A 20,067-nucleotide genomic window follows, 5' to 3' on the forward strand; every position below is an offset into this window, starting at 1 on the left:
CAAGCAGTGGAGTTTTTCAGGTGCGGCAGCTCCGTCGGCTCACTTTCACGGCTGAGAGTTTTTCTTCAGTCAACCTATAAAAAACAGAACGATGAACACAACGGTGGAAAAATCGCACGAAACGGGAAGTGAGAAGGGGCTCATCGGAGAAGGTTGTGAGTGTTGCCCGTGGCGGCGCCGCCGGACTTTGCCAGTCAGTTTTTGGCTCACCCGCCATTCTTTTTGCTCTGATTTGGCCATGAGGGTGCTCAGAATTAAATTTCGAGTGGATGAGAGAATTTTTACCTTTTTTGGCGGTTAGAGGTGGCTCTGATGCGGTGCGGTCGGTGGCCGGCTCCCTTCTCCGACGACTGATTTTTCTTCTCTTGCAGGAGGCTGGCGACTAGGGTTTGGGTTCAGTGTAATGTGAAATATTTATACACATCTCGTGTTAATTTGGGCCGTTCATCGTGTTTGATCTCGATCGCTTGATCGTATCTAAAGAAAAAATGAATATGGACCGTTCATTGCGATTTAATCTCGACCATCCAATCGAGTTTAAAGGGGGAACAAATCCAGGTCGTCCACGCGAGCAAGATTGATTCTAGACCGTTCGATCGCGGGGCATGCGGATCTCCTGTGTGGCATCCCGCATGGCATCAACGTCAGCGTGCCCTGCCATGCAATGTACTCGGGTTCGTCGGGGTTACTAACTGGATGGTCTTACGTGGCAAATTTTTTTTTATTTACACTCTGACTCTTAGTTTTCAATTTTCTTTCAGAAACAACTCTCGAACCTAAAATTTTACTCATTTTTTTCAAAATTATTTTCAATTTTATCTATAACCTATTTTTTCTATAAATTCAACAAAAAAATTAAAATAAATTAATTTAAAAAAATATTTTTTTATATATTTAAGGTATTAAAATTAATCCCAAACTAAATTTCAGGTCCGGATATTATAAGTATAATTTGAATAGTTGTATATTTTAACATGAGATTAAAGATTTGAAAGTAATCAACATTATGTTATGAATGAAATACCTTACCAAGTCATATATTATATTTACCAGTAGGGTCATAATTATATTTTTTTGATTATTTTAAAACTCATTTACAACTGAAAAATTAGTTATCGAAATTTGATACTCGTTACAATTTAATTTATAATATTTTTTTTGTTATAATTTAGTCACCTATATTTTATATTTATTTCAAATGCTAAATTATTTATACTTTTTTTTAAAGTTCGCAAATAGATATATATATAGATATATATATATATTTGAATGATTTAAAAAATAGTTTAAAAAATAATTTCACTAATTAATTAAATTAATAAACAATAAAAAACAACTTTTTCTCTCTAGTTTTTTATTTAATTAACAAAATCATATTTTGAATTGCTTTCAAAATGTACAAACATAACATAATCATTTTAAGTCTTTTTCATTACGTAATTAAAAAAAATTAGCATATAAAACAAATAAAAGATGTTATGAGAATAAATTTTATTAAGAATTAAATTCTAATAATATTAAAATTTAGAAATTAATTTAATAATTTATTCTATATTCCTAATAAGTACACTAAAACTTCTCTAAAAGAAGCTCATGTAAAATAGGTTGCTAAGTGCTTGATGGTAAAATAATTTGTTTTTGGGTTTAAATATTATTATTTTATCACCATATTACAATTTGATGAACGTGTTGCGAGTGTTATTTTGTGCTTGAGGTGAGATATAAGTAAATCAATTTATTTGGAGATGTATCTTTTTGAACAACTAAATTAAATAAACATTTAATCTTTAAAAATAAGTCAAATCAATATTTATTATTATTATTATTATTATTTTTGACTGAATCAACGATTGACTTAATATTTCTTCGTTTTCCTTTTTTTTTTTTTTTTTTTTTTGAGAATTGGGTTAAATACGAAATCATATTAACATAATTTTTTTAATTAACAAACTAATTGGTAATTACAATTTTTAAAGGTGTAATGATATACTCTCATTTAAAACACAGCCAAGCCGCTACCGGTTTATTTTTATTCTTCGTTTATTTTTTTAAGGAATTAGGATTAGCGGGTATTTTTAATTATTTTTTAAAATTAAAAGCTAAAAATTACGTGTCAAACTTTTGGATGATTTTGACTCGGCGGAGCCACCGGAGAGAGAAAGTTTTTCGTTCTTTACAATATTCATTGACGATAAGAAATTAAATTAACCCAAAAAAATTAATAAAAGATTGGGAAAACACAATTTCATTTCTGAAATGAATTCCATTTGCATTTGAGTTTCATTTCAAGGCTCCTTCCTCTCAAATTTTCTTTTCTTTTTTTTCGTTGTGTATTTTTCTTTTTTTTTTTTTCTTTTTTTTTTTTTAACTCACAGCGAGAAAAGCCGTTGATATAATACAAAATTACGTAATTTCTGAAGTTTTTCCTCGCATCTCTACATTTCTCAGCAAGCGAGATAGAGAGGAACAGCGAGTGATGTTAGATAGATCGAGAACGAGGCCAGCCCGATCTGCAAGACCAAACCCTAACCCTAGCAACTTCCTCCACAGATCGATTTCGATAATCGTTTGATTGCCTTTTCCTTGGGGAAAGACAGATATTGGAAGGAAGGAACGCCAAGGAGGAGAAGGGATCGGTGACTGTAGGATCGAAGGGAGGATGCCGGCGCACGGGGATCTGGACCGTCAGATCGAGCAGCTGATGGATTGCAAGCCGCTCTCAGAGTCGGAGGTGAAGACGCTCTGCGATCAGGCAAGGGCGATTTTGGTGGAGGAGTGGAACGTGCAGCCCGTCAAGTGCCCCGTCACCGTTTGTGGTGATATTCATGGCCAGTTCTATGATCTCATCGAGCTCTTCAGGATTGGCGGCAACGCCCCTGACACCAACTATCTCTTCATGGGCGATTATGTAGGTATGTCGCTTACTCTATTTTGTAATGACAATTTCATTGCTTTTGAATTCTTTTTCCCTTTAACTTGATTCTTTTTGTAATCTTTCATTGTTAAGCCAATCCTGAAGATCTTTTCAGTGGATCTATGATACTGTTTTTGTTGTTTTCAAAATTTTTAGGATATTTCTTTTGTCAAGGTGTTGGCTAAATCTGCTTTATCTGTCTGATTAATCGACAATTAGTTTATGGCTTTATTTTCCCTCAATTTGGATCTACTGCAACTTTTGTTAACTTAATTAGCGTATTACTTCTAATTACTCTTACAGGATTGTCTTCACTGCTATAGTTTATAAGCGCCGTAGCATTTTTACTTTTAAACGTTATACTTGCACTGCGAAGAAGATTATGTGGGTTGGTGTCATACTTCATACTAACTCTTTAGGTTGACTCCAAATCGGTCTAGTTTTTCTCCTTTCTATATATTTTTATGATTTATGGAATTTCTATTGACTGGACCTGGCTCAACCATGCCTGAGGCAAACCCATAATCATGCATATGATTAATTGCCTTCAAATTTTAGATTATTTTCTCTTTCTGATTACGAATCACAAAGTAGCAAGCAGTGCAAATTTTCTAATACTGTTTAATGGTTTGAGTTAATGAATGTCCTAGCATCTTCTCATCATCTTGGTTACATGTATGCAGATCGTGGATACTATTCAGTGGAGACAGTAACACTCTTAGTGGCTCTGAAGGTTCGTTACAGGGACAGAATTACAATCCTTAGAGGGAATCATGAGAGCCGACAAATTACGCAAGTGTAAGATTTTCCTTATAGACTGGGTTTCTCATCATTTCTGGAAATGTAAAGTCCTGTACTGGTCTAAGGAATAAGGAGTTCTTATTAGTTCTTGTGAACCAGGTTCTGTTTCTATCCTATATGTAAAGTCTCTATTGATTTACTTGCAAGGTCTTAGGAGTTAGGAGTCATGTCATGGTGAATGAATTGAAATAACGCCGTGAATTATGTGTTTTAGTAGGATATCTTTGATATCATGAGTTGAGAGTTACTGGATATGTCTTATATTCAGTGTATTTCACCTCCTTTCTGTCGCTATCCATAATGGAATGGAACACTTGCCAGTTTATATGACTGTACCACTGAAATAGAGTGTTAGCTCCTATTTCTTATTGAATTAACCGATCAACTTGCTATTGAAGTTTCTTTTGTAGCTTCTTTTGCACCAGGATTTTAGTTTATGTTCATTTTCAAAATTGTCTCATTGATATCTTGAAGTAATGAGGCAATGTACCTTTATCTGCAGTTTGTGAGTTTTATGATGTTATTTGGTTTTTCAAATCTCTCTCTCTCTCTCTCTCTCTCTCTCTCACTCGGTAACTCGTGTATAAATAAGCAGATAGAGGGAAATATTAACAGTTACTGTCCTTTCATGTTTGATGCTTTAATTGGTTATTATTATTTGGATATCATATACGCAGTGCTGCTATACTGTTTCTTTCTGAAAAGCCACTCGATTTCCATTTATGATTTCTCCATATGACAAACTTTACTAGGTTACCAATGATCTTTGGCACTTAATCTCGGGGCATTTATGTTATTCTTTCTGGTCATGTCATATGGATTTTATTTGAATGCTTTGTGTGTTAATGAAAAGTCTGTTTAGCTGTTGTAGTTGAATTTTCTTGTTTTGGTCCAGAGAATATTCCCATTTCTGATGATTTTGCATGTGGTATCAAACACATATGGAAGTATCATGGATGAGAGCTATAAGGATTGAAAAAATTATTATGGTTAAGTTGATTGCTGAACTAGATGTCTGTCTTATCTGTAAGCAAAATTTCTTTCGTGGGGGAATACAACACTTACCTATTGGAATAGATCTCATTTTTTAGGGTTTTTTTCCTTTCCTTTTTCAGGTATGGTTTTTATGACGAATGCTTGAGAAAATATGGAAATGCAAATGTCTGGAAGTATTTTACGGATCTTTTTGATTATCTTCCTCTTACAGCCCTCATCGAGAGTCAGGTCTGAGTTACACCAGCTATATTCTGTCTTAATCTGGATTAATTGCCCTACTGCTTTTGATGTTAATGATGCTTTGCAGATTTTCTGTTTGCATGGAGGACTTTCACCTTCTCTGGATACACTCGACAATATTCGAGCCTTAGACCGTATACAGGAGGTATCATGTTTTCACTTGTCAGATATTCTCTTCAAATATATGTCTAATTTCTAACATTAAAAATATTAGTCCTCAAAATTATGACATAGAGCTTGGACATCTACTATTATATTATCACTGAGGCTACCTTTGGAGAAATCATGAACTGCCAACCAGTATCACTTTATAAGATCTTTATAGGCCCAGCTGACTTGTTAACTTGATGTCGTCTTGAGCTTTGAATGATTCAGCAATGCCTTGTTTGTTATGCTGAAACAAAGCATTGTTCTCCCCTGACCACATGCACATTGTGATATACCCTTTCTACAATGCCTTCTTTTGACTCCTGGGTGTAAAGAGTCTTGTCATTATTCTTAAGCAATCCGTGCTTGTGAATTTCCAATGTTGTATGTTTTAAGTATTTGGATGTGGGACAATTTTGTTACCTATATTCACAAAATAATTCTGCAATGGAATAATTATTTTTTGGCAAGATACTGAATTGGATATATGTGTGTTAGGTAATAGTCATCTGTGAATGGCAAGGAAACTATAACCCATGATTCAGTTCCCTTGGTCCATAAGATTGTTAAATTAATTTGTTAAATCCAATTGACTTGGGATGTAATGTTTGTCTGTGTTGTTCTATTTGTAGGTTCCACATGAAGGACCAATGTGTGATCTCTTGTGGTCCGATCCTGATGACCGCTGTGGGTGGGGAATCTCTCCTCGTGGTGCTGGCTATACGTTTGGACAGGATATTGCAGCTCATTTCAACCATACCAATGGGCTGACCCTAATATCAAGGGCCCATCAGCTTGTCATGGAAGGATTCAATTGGTGTCAGGTATGTGAAGATAAAGGAAACTTACTCTTGTTTTGTTGCAGACTCTTTCATTGTTTCTCGTTAGCTAACATTTTTAGTTGCTTCCTCAGGATAAAAATGTGGTGACCGTATTTAGTGCCCCAAACTATTGTTACCGATGTGGGAACATGGCAGCTATTTTAGAGATTGGAGAGAATATGGACCAGAATTTCCTTCAATTTGATCCTGCACCCCGGCAAATTGAGCCGGACACAACACGCAAGACCCCTGATTATTTTTTGTAATTTTTATAATTCAGTGCTGGTTTGTAATTTCTGTTTGCTGCTGTATCCTTGTAGATGTGTCCTAAAAAAGGAGGAGCTTTTGTTGTTTTAAATTGAGGTTGCTCGACAACATCATTCTTTTGTTTGGAGTTTGTGCTGCTGCTGCTTTGTTGATGTGGTCAAGGAACTCACAGGAGTATTGACAAAGGCACCAATGGCCTGTTATCTTGTATATGTTTCAAGAGGAGGAAGCGGCAATAACATTTTTATATCTTGTTCAGTAAGTAATTTTAAAATTCTCAACTGAAAAGCAGAAATTCTTTGAAAAAATTTTCCTCCATTGCAAAAAATATACCATACTGCCAGTATTTGTAGTATAATTATAAGATGCTCCCCAGCTGCTTATGCATTTTATGTCATGGAGAGGTCTGGAAATTCACAAAGCTTAAGTTGTTCAGCTCTTCGGTTTGGTCTCTTTCTTGAATCCTGAAAGCTAGTATGTTCCCAGAACTACGACTGTCAACTGTGCGGACGATATGATGGTAGTACCCACAATTTTGTTGTATGGTTACTTTTTATTTTTATTTTTCACTATTTACAGGGTTTCCTCCCCTCCCCTTCTCCTTCAACATAGAGAATGCAGCTTTCAAGACACTTGCAGTTGGCAGGCAAATATTTTCGCTTAAGAGGATAGAGAATGCATATTCCCCCTGCAGGATATTTGAACGACTTAATTTAAAGAGTACTTCATATTTAAGTCCTTGAGCTTAGCTTTTAATATGATTATAACTAGATTTGGTTTAAGTTTTGTTTACTTTCATTTCTAAATTTGACAGTAATATAAAATAGGCGTGCGTGACAGACAATAACATATAATATCCAATAATTAATCGCCAAGTAAATTAACTAATGACGTAAATAATGCCACCTAAACCCTAGGGATGCGATGGTGGAACTGCGTAGAGAAAATACCATTATGATATTTGAGTAATTAAATTTAATACTCCAATCAAATCTTTATATCCATGAAAGTTTGTCCATTGCAACTCTAGCTGACACTTGTCCAAGGTATCTTACATTATTATTATTTTCTTTTTGTGTCTAAGGCCTTTTTTTTTTGTTCAAGACAAATCTCGTTTCTCTTTTTTCTTTTTTTTTTTTTCTTTTTTTTTTTTTCCTTAATTGAAGAAAGTTATGCTCTGGGTGAAACCTTCAATCAATGCTGGAGCATTGTTTGTTTGCCTTGAAAAGATTCATATTTGATTTTCCTGCTTAGGGACTCATTTTCATGAACATGAAATTAGATGTGGACTTGACAACATTTTGGTTGCAAAGTCAATAAAGTGTGAATGAAAATAATGATTTTGGGGATCAAAACCATCATTGGGTCAAAATTGTCTTCAACTATTATGATTAATGGGATCTAAATCAGCATTTTTATTATGGATAACGAGGCCAAAATTACTAAAATTACAAGTACAAGACCTTTTCAATGAAAAATTCAATATATGGTGCATTAGTTTTGTTTTTAAATTTTGAAGTTAATTGCAACCACAATTTACATTAAAAAAAACTATCAAAGTGTTTTGGAAAAATAGATGAATTGATAAATTTTACTAATATGACTGGGACATTTTAAATTTTATTTTTATAAATTTTGAAAAATTATTTATACTCCTGAATTAACCTACTAGTTATTAAGAATCATCTCATTATAAAGGTAAGATGGAGATCACACGAGGAAGGATATATTCATGGGTGCATTGCCAGCCCAAACCCTCTCATCTTAAACTTGAAAATTATAAAGAATGGGGAGAAAAACTTCTTAGATTGATTAACACACAAAAAAAAAAAGAAAAAAGAAAAAAAAAAGGAACAAGAGTTAGAGTTAGAGAAAATAGAGAGAATCAACATTTTGTAAACTCTTCAGTCTCTCCTACAATTGATCATTCACAAGAAGATCTAAATAAGCAACCTCACCAAGTTGTTCTATCATATTCATTTGCAATAATATATATGCGTACATATATATAATGCATTTACTGTTCGTGCTATTATCATTCTTATGCATTTCCTATTTGGCAACTTGCAACATTTTCTTTGATCCCTATACTTTGATATCTACTCATTTTGTCTGTACATAAATGAGAAATATCTTATTAGATTGATACATTTTAAATATATGAAAAAAATTTCGTTCAAGAATTCCATAGTTTACCTCTATTTCATTAAAGAAAATGTTTATTAGATAATCATTACATATACAAAATTTAAGAAAATTACAAAAAAACCTTTTCAAAATTTGAAGTAATTATAAATTCCATTAAATCAAATTTTAGAAGATTTCTATAGCTAAACTAATTATAACTTTTATTTAAATAACATAGCATATTTACCACAAAATATCTAATGGACACAATTTAAAGCGGAAGTTGATATAGAAAAAACAAAAAGATAAAATTTTCTATTTGTTTTAATCACCATGAATTTAGTCAGATCAGCCTCTTGTTCTCTTACTTCACAACAGAAAAATGTCTGGTTAAACTTGTACACAATATTTGCTAATGCAAATTCAATAATAATAGTTATAAATTAGACAGCAGACTAACCATTTTTCTTATTCTAAATAGAATAATCTAAAAGTCAAGTCTTTTAAAATTTATAAAAGTCCTTAAAAATTTCTCTAATTTGAACTCTTCAGTCTCTTTCTATGCTATAAAATTTCTTCTAATTGTTCAAGCATTAGTCAAAACTTGAGTTCTAATAGTAATATTATAGCTTTTTGTATTTATTTCTCCAGTGATCCTTTTGATTAGTGCTTTCAAATAATTTATTTTACCCAAATCATCTTTTTTTTTACATATAACTCATCTTCTGTCATTATTCTAATTTCATTCTCCGATTCATTCAAAGCTTTAGGGTGCCTTAAGAATTTTATCATAATTATATATATTATATCAGTTTCTACAATAAACATATAATGTATTTATTTACACAAGTGCTTTGTAATTGGGAAATATATTCTTTACAATCCAAATTATACTAAAATATTCTTTTGATGTAAAAAGTAATATGATAGTTGCTAAAAAATATGATTGATCAATAATTGTCATTACCAAGATCAAAGTCTTTATGATAACTTTATCAATAGGAAATCTAAACATTATTTTATCTTTGCATCCAAAGTAAGATGTCTATGCTTGTACTTCTCTCTTGAGACGATTCATATATTCTTTAATTATTTTCTTAAAAAAATTTCAAGTTCTTTTACTATTTTATCAATTTTAATATTTAATATTCATTAATGCGACTCACCCAAGAAAATCATTACTTGTACTTTCTTTTTTATAATAACTTTATTAGTAGGAAATCCAACATTATTTTTTCTTTGCATCCAAAACAAGACGTCTACGAAATCTTTCATAACTGTTTCTTCAATATCACCATGGTCATTGCTTGTACTTTTCTTTTGAGACAGTTCATATATTCTTCAATTATTTTCTTAAAAGAATTTCGAGTTCTTTTATTATTTTCTCAACTTTAATATTTAATATTCATTAACATGATTCCCCCAAGAATGTTATAGGATATAATCATCTATACAAAATATATCAATCAACTCACCAAATCTCTCTTGAAAGTCTCTGAACTTCTTCTCCCTTCCTTCATCTCATTATATTTCCTTCTCAAAAATACTCTACTCACTAAGTCATTTACTAGCATTTCAAAAGTCTGACTCATATTGATAGATGAATAACAAGATTTTTGAATCTTTTTTTATTAAAATTGGAGTATCTTCTTTCTTTACTTTCTACAAATGCCAAATATATTTGATACGGAAAAAATATACAATACATGTGATCTTCAATTATCTCTAATATTGACCATAAAATACCATAATCGCATCTTTTCGATTGTAAGTAAGCTTCTCGAAGATTCTTCATTTACATCTATTTGATAAGATGATATCATGGATTTTCATGATATCTTTCACCCCATTGACAAAGGAGATGACAAATATTGGCACACTGCCAAAGTGGAGCAACATGAGAGGGGAATAGGCTAAAATGGTGAAGCACAAAGATAGTAAGAATAAAATATAATTGTAATTTTAGATTTAATCCATTTAAATGCACGTGAACCTATGAATGTGAAAACACACAACAATTACACTCAAAATAATTTAATCTCCTTATAGTTTAAAAAGTTTAAATTGGTTTAAACGTTTCTTGGGAAAGGTTGAAAATATATAGAGAGAAATTTATAATTTTCTTTATTGACTATTATTACGTAAATTTAATGAGCATGCAATATGAATGAGCAAGATGATGTCTTGGTTTTCAAATTTTGATAGCTGATAAGGTTGCAGAGGGAATACGGTATATGACTCGAATTATAGAACACTTCATCAGAAGTATGCATGTGATTGTTACCCTAAACATACGTAAACATGTATATATATATACATATGTATATGTCATATATCTATTCATGCTAGTAGCATATGAACAAATTACCTATTGGTTGCATAGCAAATGAATCAAGACAGAAGAAAATATAACTTCAATCTAATTTGGGAGAAGAACAAAAAGATACTTCAATTTTTTTGGAAGGAAATGCGATATTTGTTAGCTCGATTCAATTTGAAAATACGTATTCACACACACACACGTGTACATGCTATTGTCAAGTACCAACTGTAACGCTATTTCCAAAAAAAAAATACCAACAATGACACAGGAACCGAGGCTTCGTTTAATAAAAAGAATATAGTAATTTACAGCTAAAATACAAAATTATCTTCGCATGTTTTTGTCTCCAAATTTCAACAACTAAGCTAACTGATATACAATCTGAAATGAATTCCCAAAAACAAAAAAAGAAAGCTTCTCATCTGCAATTACGCCTTCAAATCCAAAGTTCTTGTTTTGCTTTAGATTTCCTTCCAGTCTGTCTCTAATAATAAATAAATGGACGAAGTGGAAGCAAATGTGGGAAAATATATGGAGAACAAAAACATGAACTGCTACTTTTATACAAACTTCTCTAAAACCGTCTGTCAAAATGGCAAAAAGAATAATATACAGTCAACCATTCTATTTAATTCTTCTTGGGTAATTTTGGCCGTGTCTTCATGCTGGCTCTCCTAGCAACATCCCATGCTTTTTGTGGAGCATATATACCTAACTGTGAAGCGAAAAATGACTCATAGCCTGGTGAATCAAAGGCAAAGCCAGTGTGCTTTGATATTTCCCTCGGAAGTTGCGCAATAGCATAGCTTCTTGCCTCTTCAGGTGTAAGTTGGTTTCCAATCTCCAATTTCTCTGCCTTACTATTATCATCAGGTTCATGCCTGTGGATTTCCTGAATAATCTGATAATCATAGGGAAAGAACCATCTTTCAATGCTGCATCAAAATCAACAGAAAAGAGTTAGAATTCCAACGAAATAGTGCAACTGTCACATCATAAAATATGTATTTCTAAAAGAGATTTAAAAAGAGGGGCTTTATGAAGGTCGACATGCAGGCATGCATCTTATACTGAATGCTGTCTGCAAAAACTGGCCCGTATATGGCCCCACGTCCAATTAATAACTAATAAAATTACTAATCTATGGTTAGATGCGAAAGCTCACCAAAGATTACACAATGAAATAAGGCCTAGCCTTACACCAGAACCTGTAACTAATAGCATATTATAGAAAGTGGTGTAAACTCACAAATAAAGGATTGTATCTCCCTAGAGGCAAATCCTTTTAACAACTAAAGCAGCTACTCTAAGCATAATAAGTATACCCCTAAAGTAATTCCTGCTTCTGACCATGTGTATTTAGAAATAAATCTGGGATTGCATGCCAGAAAAGTGACTAAAGCTTGACGACTAACAATCCTTAAACTTCATAAAAATAGGCAAAGAGCAAGTTTCACTGTGCATTAACCGAACATGATTTAGAGTATAACTGGCGCATTGTGTTTTCCGTACCCTTGGTAAATGAAATCTCCCAGAAGGGCAACTGTAGGAACTAAAAGCAGTGCAACATAGAAGTAGAATGTGCTCATTAGGACATATATGACAAAATAAACATTCTCCTGCAGTGAAGGATAAAAAGAAGCAGTCAGCAACAGGAGAGAAGGGGCATAGAGGTAAAGGTAAAGAGAGAGAAAAAGAGGGAACGGGTAAAGAGAATACAATAGTGGACTTACATTTCTATCATGTGGAGTCATAATCCCTGAATATATAAAAATGAAAATGAACCATGCTAGAATGCTTCCTCCAACAGTGATATTATGCCATCTTGTTATTGTATTACTCATCATAAGAATTCGCAAATTGACAGTTATAACAACAGCAGTGAAAACTAATGTGCTGACATCCCATAGACCAAATATTTTTCCTGACGAACTTTTACTATCATAACTGGAAGAGGTCACAAGGTGATAGCATACTAGAGACTGGTACACAGAAGAGATAGCCCATATCCCCACAACTCTCCATTTGAAAAAGGCATTTCTTATTCCCTCCCTGTACAGCTCAGGGTATTTCTTTGAAAGGGAAGCACCAACATCCTGGCAAATTATATTGGCAAAAGAGTTCTCCATTGATTAGAAGCAAGAAATACAAGCCAACAGGCATAAATTTTACAAGAATCAATATCCGAATTTCGAATACCTTTTCAAAAAGCCCAAGAATGATCACTGGCATGGCAGTAAATACAACATTATACAATGATTGGAACCAATCATCATAGAATCTTTGACCAGAAAATCCAGTTCGAAACGTGAACCAAAATTGAGTCAGCGTAAATGTAAGATTCTTGTAGAAGAAGTATGTCACAACCTGCAACATTAAAATTTTTCTACAGTAATCATACAGATTGATAGTAGTAAAGTTGGGAGGTAGAAGGACAAGTCACCTTGCATATTCTAAGATACGACCAACGACCATGGACAAGAAGTAGATCTGTAAGAAATCGAAACTGAGCAATTGCAAAATCACTAGCCATCACAGCTTGCATCCCTTCCAACCCACTAATTCCAACTCCAACATGAGCAGCCTGAATCATGCTAACATCATTGGCACCATCACCAATACTAAGTGTAATCTTGTGGGCACCTTTTCTGACAAGACTTGTCACCTGCAAATAGCAACAAGACTTAATATAACAATACTGAACCTCCAAAATGATAAACTTATAACATTGAAAAGTTTCTGTTCAACATTTATTTTACCTATCTGAACTTTAGTCCTCAGAAGTTTGTTCAGATGATCTTGCTAGCGAGGCAAGAATCAAAATGTCAAAACTCAAGTTTCAAACCTTAGTTTCTGTTAGTCTTAGGCATTTTTGTTGTCAATATCTAGAATTATCTTTTTGTCCAATGTTACTTAGTTTAAATAGTCATTAGGATGACAGTTTCTTATATTGGAGTATAAGTTTAATTAGGAAAGGTTAACGTAGAGTTTTAGATTGCTTAAGTATGTCAGCAAAGTACCTTCTTTTTCTGATTTTTTCTCCTGTCATGCACAACTTGAAGGAAGTTCATGAGTGCTGTGATTTAAGTAGGAGATTAATCAAAATTCAGTTTAGTTTTTTCTACTCCAGATTTTCTTCTCTACTTTGTTAAGGTCAACCAGTTTCAAAATTTAGTGTCCATAGAAATAATAGATCATTATAATATTTTAAATCCCTAGAGGAATCTTAAGACCAGAATATGGATTCACATTAAAAGACTTCAATTTTGTATCTAGCACGACAAGAACTGTCAAGGCAAATCAGATTCTTTTACCATGTTTCTTATTACTTTGTTCTTTAAACTAAGGAAAAAATTATAAAGCAATCAAGGCGAAGGGAGGGAATGAGGGATAAATCTAAGTCCAACTCATTGATGAAATGTGTAATACTTCATTTAAGTTACCTTCAAGGACTTTTACCTGTGCTTTCTGTAAAGGAGAAACTCGGCAGCATACAACTGAAGAGCAATTCAAGCTCAAGTTGAGAAGTGTTACACGTAAACTTGGATCTAATGCATGCATCAAACACTTTCCATCAATTACAAGTGCTAATTTTGGTCCAGATACAGTTCTTAAGTAATGCTGCACTTCCTCAAGACACTTCTTCATCTCTTTCTTGACTTCTTCCTTAATAACATGTGCAATTTCTACTTGGTCTCCCTGATAATAGTTATTTGATCAGTATTTATAACCGGAAAAAGAAAACGAAATGTAAGGCCTCATGCATCTAAGACATGCTAGCTAATGTAAGTGCTTACCCTGCCTTCAGCTTCCCTAATAAGATGAGTTTCAGAACTGATGATGAATTGTTTCATCTCATTGTTAATTAAGTTGCATGCTGCAACAGATTAAAGCAAAGTAAGAATCCTAAAAAGAATGGAAACAGAAAATATAACAATTCAAGGAAAAATAGAGGAAAAAGTATTTAACATTTGAAGAAAAATATCTGACCATAAGCTATATTTATTGCTGTTTCCATCTTGTCACCAGTTAGCACCCAGATCTTGATTCCAGCTCTAGAAAGTGTCTCTATACAAGTTGGTACTCCTTCTTGAAGCTTGTCTTCAATTGCAGTGCATCCAATCAAAATAAGATCCTTTTCTATAAGTTCTGCCACCTACACATATAATAATACCTTAACTTGACACACAAAAAAGCACATATTAAAGGGCTCTTTTGCATCAGATACTAACATTCTCAGTATATTTAAGAGAAGACTCTTTCAATGAAGTTCCTGATCACATGAGTAAAGTCTTTCACATTTCTAGTTCTGCTAATCTTTCGACAACTAAAACATAATTAATTTCAAAAACTTCTTCAAATTTGACTAGCCAAAACTGCATGCTACCAATCCATAAGCAGTTACTCAAATGACAGTTTGTCATAGATATACTTTGCAGAAGAATGTGTATGATATGGAATATATCCAAATGAACATAGTTCATGAACAGTTCATAAAACTGCAAACAGGAAGAAAATGAACAATAGTTCTTCCGAAGTATAAAGATAAAGAGCAGAGACAACATCACGAGGTAACAAAAAGAATGCATTTGGATAATATTAAATATTAATAATCTTAAAGACCGAAGAAGTGCATGAATTACAAAGCTAGTAATTTGACTTTGCATTAAGCTTGCTACGGAAAAAATAACTTGACACAAAGATATGCAGATTAGAAGTCAATGATCACATATTTCATTTAAAGTGTCTCACTATCAGAACAATACTTAATATGGTGACAATATTATTTAGATAGCAAACAATCTTGATGTTCTTCTAAACATACCAGGAAACAAAAACCAAGCCTGAAATTGCTGCCAAAGTCATGCACGTAAAATAACACATTCAATAAGAATATACCTCATCCAACTTTTTTTCACGATCCCGTAAAGCAGATTTGGCCTGAATGAATTTCTCATTCCAGCTTTCATACATATCAGAACTCAAATCTCTATAAGCTAGGCAAAGAGTACGTAACCCTGAAGATCCAAATTGTTCCAAGTGTTCCCTCGTTACTTTCTTCAGATCTTCATTTCCATCAACCAACCTCTCATAGATTACAGTATCAGCACCCTGTGAAAGAGCATATGCCAGCTAGGTCAATCTCTCTGCCAACAGCCACTCTAACTCTATATCCTTCTCTATAAGCCTGAAGAAACAGTTACCTTGCAATATAATACAAGTCTACCATCTGGGTAACGACAAACAACTGATTGGCGCTTCCTTGTACTAGTTATGTAAGAGTAGAATGTCAGCAATATAAACCAGAAACTCAGAAATGAGGATATAGAAGTAAGAATGATGTGCACCCATGCCTACCTATTGAACTCAAGAACATTCAGGATCTCATAAGATACATCTTGGACTTTTCCCATCTTCTCCACGTGAGATTCACGAACATATATCATAGTCGGTGTACGCCTGGGAACATATTAAACAATCAATCTCAAAGCAGCTGACCGACCCCTTGAGGAATAGCCAATGCAGATTGGTAGCTAATAGAGACCGAACAAATATTATCCCAAACAGTTGGATTCATAATACCACACAATAAGACCCATCATTGTTTTAATAGTTCTGAACTTTGCAAAACCTTAATCCTTAGAATGAAATTCCCATGATCCTTTAAAAAACACCAAATTCCTGTGACATCTCCCTGTTGACAAGACAAACCTGCTATGAACCTTACCAAGTGAACTTAACAAGTAATGAATCCTGATAGCTAGATAGAACGAAATCACTAGATAAACTATTATTAGCCTTTCTTTTTATTTTTTTTCTTTCAGGAGAACATAAAGCTGTTAGTGGTCATGGCAGATCAACTGCCTTGTCATTTTTGTGGAATTCATGAAAAATAGAAAATCCCACAAGCAATGAACCTGTAAAAGAAGAAGCCAAAGTTCTTTGCAGCAGTAACCAAAGCAGCTTCATCAGGGGATGCAGCTTGATATATGATTTTTTCTGGGGACTCATCACCTTCAGGAAGTACAGTGTGACAGATGGCAAGGCATCTGAAAAATTCCTACACAGAATAAAAGACACCCTTCAATGAAGTTGACAACTCAGCAACAATAATGAGACATTATTAATGCATTTCAGAAAGCTAAAATTCTCCCTCTGGCTGTTTTATCTCAACTATTGCTCTGAACAGACTCGACACAACTGTTCAGGTTCAAGTTTGCAAACCCAGTCGTGCTTTTTGTCAGGATGTGTGTGTACATTTCAAGGAGGTCAAGTCTTATTGCCATCTCTTTTTGCATTGAGAGGTGGCCTACAGACTTCCATCTAGGTCTTTTGACACTTTGGCATCATGTGGGTTGCACCCCCTACCCTTGAGTGTTTCCTCTCTACATCCCTCAGGAGAGTTGGGACAAAGGAGACTGATCCTCTTGAGATAAGCTCTTTTGCCAGTTTATGGGTGTTGTGCTAGAAACCGAATGCAAGAGTTTCCACAATTCTCACTTCCCTCCATCCTTCCAATGGGGCAGATTGAATTTTTTCTTCTTTGTAGGCCAAGGCTAATGGATTCTTCAGCGATTTTTCTTTGAGATAATTTGTAGAAGGATTGAGGTACGGTATCGTTTTGATTTTTTTTCTTTCCTTTTTTTTTCTTGAGATAATTTGTAGAAGGATTGAGATACAGTATTGTTTTGATTTTTTGTCTTTTCTTTTTTTTTTTTTTTCTCTTTTTGATGGCTTAGGAGGAGGATATATTATTACCTTCTTTTGTATCTTTTCCTTCTCTATCTAATAATATTTCTCTTTTCATTAAAAAAGAAAAAACAGATTCTCTCTTTCTCTATATATATATACATACATATAAATCCCAAATCCGGGGGCAAAAGAAAAGGACCTTCTAGTCATTATATCACCAAACAAAAGTCTTTCAATAACATACAGCTAAATTTATCCAATATTAGGTACAAGATATATAGGAGAAACGAAGTGGGAGTGAAAGCATGAAGATCCGTGTGAAAACTTTACTAGATTAAATCAATGATATCTAGAGTCCACATATCATATATATATTCAGTTAAGACGTATGCAAGTTGACAGAATGCTCGTTTCCCAATAAAGCAACAGCCACAATCCTTTATGTGCATATAAGGTACGCGTGGTAAATCAGGGCATTATGAGAGCCTACCAATAAATTATCTAACAATTTATCATAAGAGAAGAAAGAAGGGCTTCTTTGCCGAAAAAGTCCTGCCACGGAAAATTATATATGTGTGTGTGTGTGTGCGTATTTACATCAGTCGTAACTTCATAATCAAAACTAGAAAAAGAAATAAGAACTGATTTGCAATGACCAAAGTAATGTACCTTGCAAAGATCAGGATTTGGCTCATTCCTCCAAGCTCCTCGCATAAGTCTTGCATCATCAAAATTAAAACCCTTTTCATGTATTGCACTGGCTGATCTTTGCGCCTATGAATATTCAATAAGACCATAGTTATGAATCCTGTGTAGCGGGAAATTACATGAGTTCTCAAATGACAGCAAACTATACTTCTTGAAACTTTAGGCCATTACGCTCTGCGAGTCCCCTCTCTATTTCGGTAACACCAGAACCGTAGCTTTCTCCTCCAATTGAACACTTGAAGAACTCCATTAAATTTCTTGTTAAGGTTCCAGTTTTATCAGAAAAAATGTATTCCACCTGACAAAAAAGCAACCAGTAGCAACACAACAGGCAACTTTGTAAAACAAAACACCCTTAAATCATCAGAGGCCTCAACAGTAGTGATACTGCAGAACCTCATATATCAGTAATAACATAACAACAACATTGCAGAAGGCTATCCTATATTAGTGATATAGCAGAACTTTCTTTCAGAAAATATGAAAATATAACAACAATAATATATTAGTGATACAGCAGAACCTCACATATTAGTAGTAGTATAGCAACAATATTGCAGAAGTCTATCCTATGTTAACGATATGGCAGAACTTTCTTTCAGAATAAATTGACAATATAACAACAATAATATATAAGTGATATGCCAGAATCTCACCTGTCCAAGCTCCTCATTCAAATTGGATGTTCTGGCCATCGCAGGGGTGCTTGTTTCAACATGGAACATGTGTAAGTCCTTGTTGATATATTGTGTGGACTGAATGAACTTGATCATCTGAAATTCCATTGAGAGAGAGAGAGAGAGAGAGAGAAAGAAATCGAAGATTGAGCATTCAACACTATTATGTGTATATTACCAGCCTAGACAAAATTAATAATACAGAAAATATTTACCTCAATGGAAACATAAAGGGATATGGGAATAATTGTTGAGAATAGAGTAAGTAGAGTAAAAAATGTGAAGAAGGCAATCTGCAGAACCAAGGAAAGGAATCAAGTTTTAGATAGCAGAGGACAAAACAGAAGCAAAACATAGCACATCAATCTTCTTATCACAAGCATACGGTACCATAAATCGGTTAGAGTACTCCCAATCCTTCTCATGAAGGCCCAAATAGTAGTGCTTGCGATCTGTCACAATTGCACTGCATCATTTCATAAAGTGAAGCACATCATCATGTGAGAGAGATATGCACCTAATATGAGTAGTAAGATAGAAATAAAAAATATAAATAATTGCAGAAAATTTGAGGTCAATAAATTATCATACCAGCCTATGGCTCCAATCAGACACATCATAAAGAGAGCACAAAAAATTGTGATTATTAGTTTGTCAAGTTTCTTCTCTAGGGTACTTCTCTTGGAAGGAGCATTCATAGTATTCATCATCACCTGAAAAGCTCCAAATCACCAAAAGATAGCATCTTATGAGATAGAATAAAGCAATAAAGAAAGATAAGCAAATAACAGAACTCTGAAGAACAATCTTTTTTGTTGAAAACACAAACAAAATTAGACATTCCTAAGAAACTTTCTTTCATTGAAGTACGGATAAATCTGGAAAAAATCTTATGGAGAAACATGAATCTGGAACAGTTCAAGCATTTGGATCATGAGAAGGGGTGAGAGGTAAGATTTCCCAAAACAAAAAGCAATGGCAAATCCATTATTACTGTGATAGAAAGAATCAGTTAAGAGACAGTCAGCCTAATAGAAGTTAGTTGAACAATTTGATTAAAAAAATAGAGAGAGAAACAAAAGCACTTTCCTATTACAGAGTGCGTCACTGTCACAAACCTTTGTTTCATGACCTGAAAAAATTACAGCCCCAACAATGTACTCTGTGTTCCTGAGACTACATCCCTGAGAAACAGTGTTATAGATAATAAGTTGATGCCATTTGATTTTCATCAATAGAGAATAAATCATATAAAAACACATTAACCGATAAGTTCCAAAGAGGAAATGGAATATCCAAATTCCCATATCCATTTATGAAACAAATGATAAGTTGTCAAAACAAGTAATTGCT

The 20,067-nt window shown here is 33.6% G+C and overlaps 2 protein-coding genes across 3 annotated transcripts in view; one reads left to right on the top strand and one right to left on the bottom strand.

Moving 5' to 3' along the window:
* Window positions 1–2,371: 2,371 nt before the first annotated feature.
* Window positions 2,372–6,452, top strand: LOC110822833 (serine/threonine-protein phosphatase PP2A-2 catalytic subunit). Its single transcript, XM_088209272.1, has 6 exons — window positions 2,372–2,912; window positions 3,598–3,712; window positions 4,831–4,939; window positions 5,019–5,096; window positions 5,731–5,922; window positions 6,012–6,452. Exons 1-6 carry the CDS (start codon window positions 2,660–2,662, stop codon window positions 6,183–6,185), a joined length of 921 nt encoding a protein of 306 aa, XP_088065398.1. The 5' UTR covers window positions 2,372–2,659; the 3' UTR covers window positions 6,186–6,452.
* Window positions 6,453–10,896: 4,444 nt separating this feature from the next.
* The window catches only part of ALA3 (aminophospholipid ATPase 3), a 29,349-nt gene continuing 20,178 nt past the window's right edge, over window positions 10,897–20,067 (bottom strand). For both annotated transcript variants that reach the window (XM_088209683.1, XM_088209684.1), the window contains 19 exons: window positions 19,833–19,898; window positions 19,306–19,427; window positions 19,105–19,180; window positions 18,930–19,007; window positions 18,694–18,810; window positions 18,186–18,335; window positions 17,999–18,103; window positions 16,555–16,697; window positions 15,995–16,096; window positions 15,841–15,904; window positions 15,536–15,748; window positions 14,627–14,792; window positions 14,434–14,513; window positions 14,096–14,335; window positions 13,080–13,301; window positions 12,836–13,003; window positions 12,370–12,732; window positions 12,149–12,255; window positions 10,897–11,571 (listed from right to left, as the gene is read on the bottom strand). In XM_088209683.1, coding sequence (XP_088065809.1) covers window positions 11,265–11,571; window positions 12,149–12,255; window positions 12,370–12,732; window positions 12,836–13,003; window positions 13,080–13,301; window positions 14,096–14,335; window positions 14,434–14,513; window positions 14,627–14,792; window positions 15,536–15,748; window positions 15,841–15,904; window positions 15,995–16,096; window positions 16,555–16,697; window positions 17,999–18,103; window positions 18,186–18,335; window positions 18,694–18,810; window positions 18,930–19,007; window positions 19,105–19,180; window positions 19,306–19,427; window positions 19,833–19,898 — 2,889 coding nt within the window. In that variant the 3' untranslated portion in view covers window positions 10,897–11,264. The remainder of the gene's footprint in view (window positions 11,572–12,148; window positions 12,256–12,369; window positions 12,733–12,835; window positions 13,004–13,079; window positions 13,302–14,095; window positions 14,336–14,433; window positions 14,514–14,626; window positions 14,793–15,535; window positions 15,749–15,840; window positions 15,905–15,994; window positions 16,097–16,554; window positions 16,698–17,998; window positions 18,104–18,185; window positions 18,336–18,693; window positions 18,811–18,929; window positions 19,008–19,104; window positions 19,181–19,305; window positions 19,428–19,832; window positions 19,899–20,067) is intronic.

Source organism: Carica papaya, chromosome 8 (assembly GCF_054855325.1).
Source record: "Carica papaya isolate Zhongbai chromosome 8, ASM5485532v1, whole genome shotgun sequence".
Lineage (NCBI taxonomy): Eukaryota > Viridiplantae > Streptophyta > Magnoliopsida > Brassicales > Caricaceae > Carica > Carica papaya.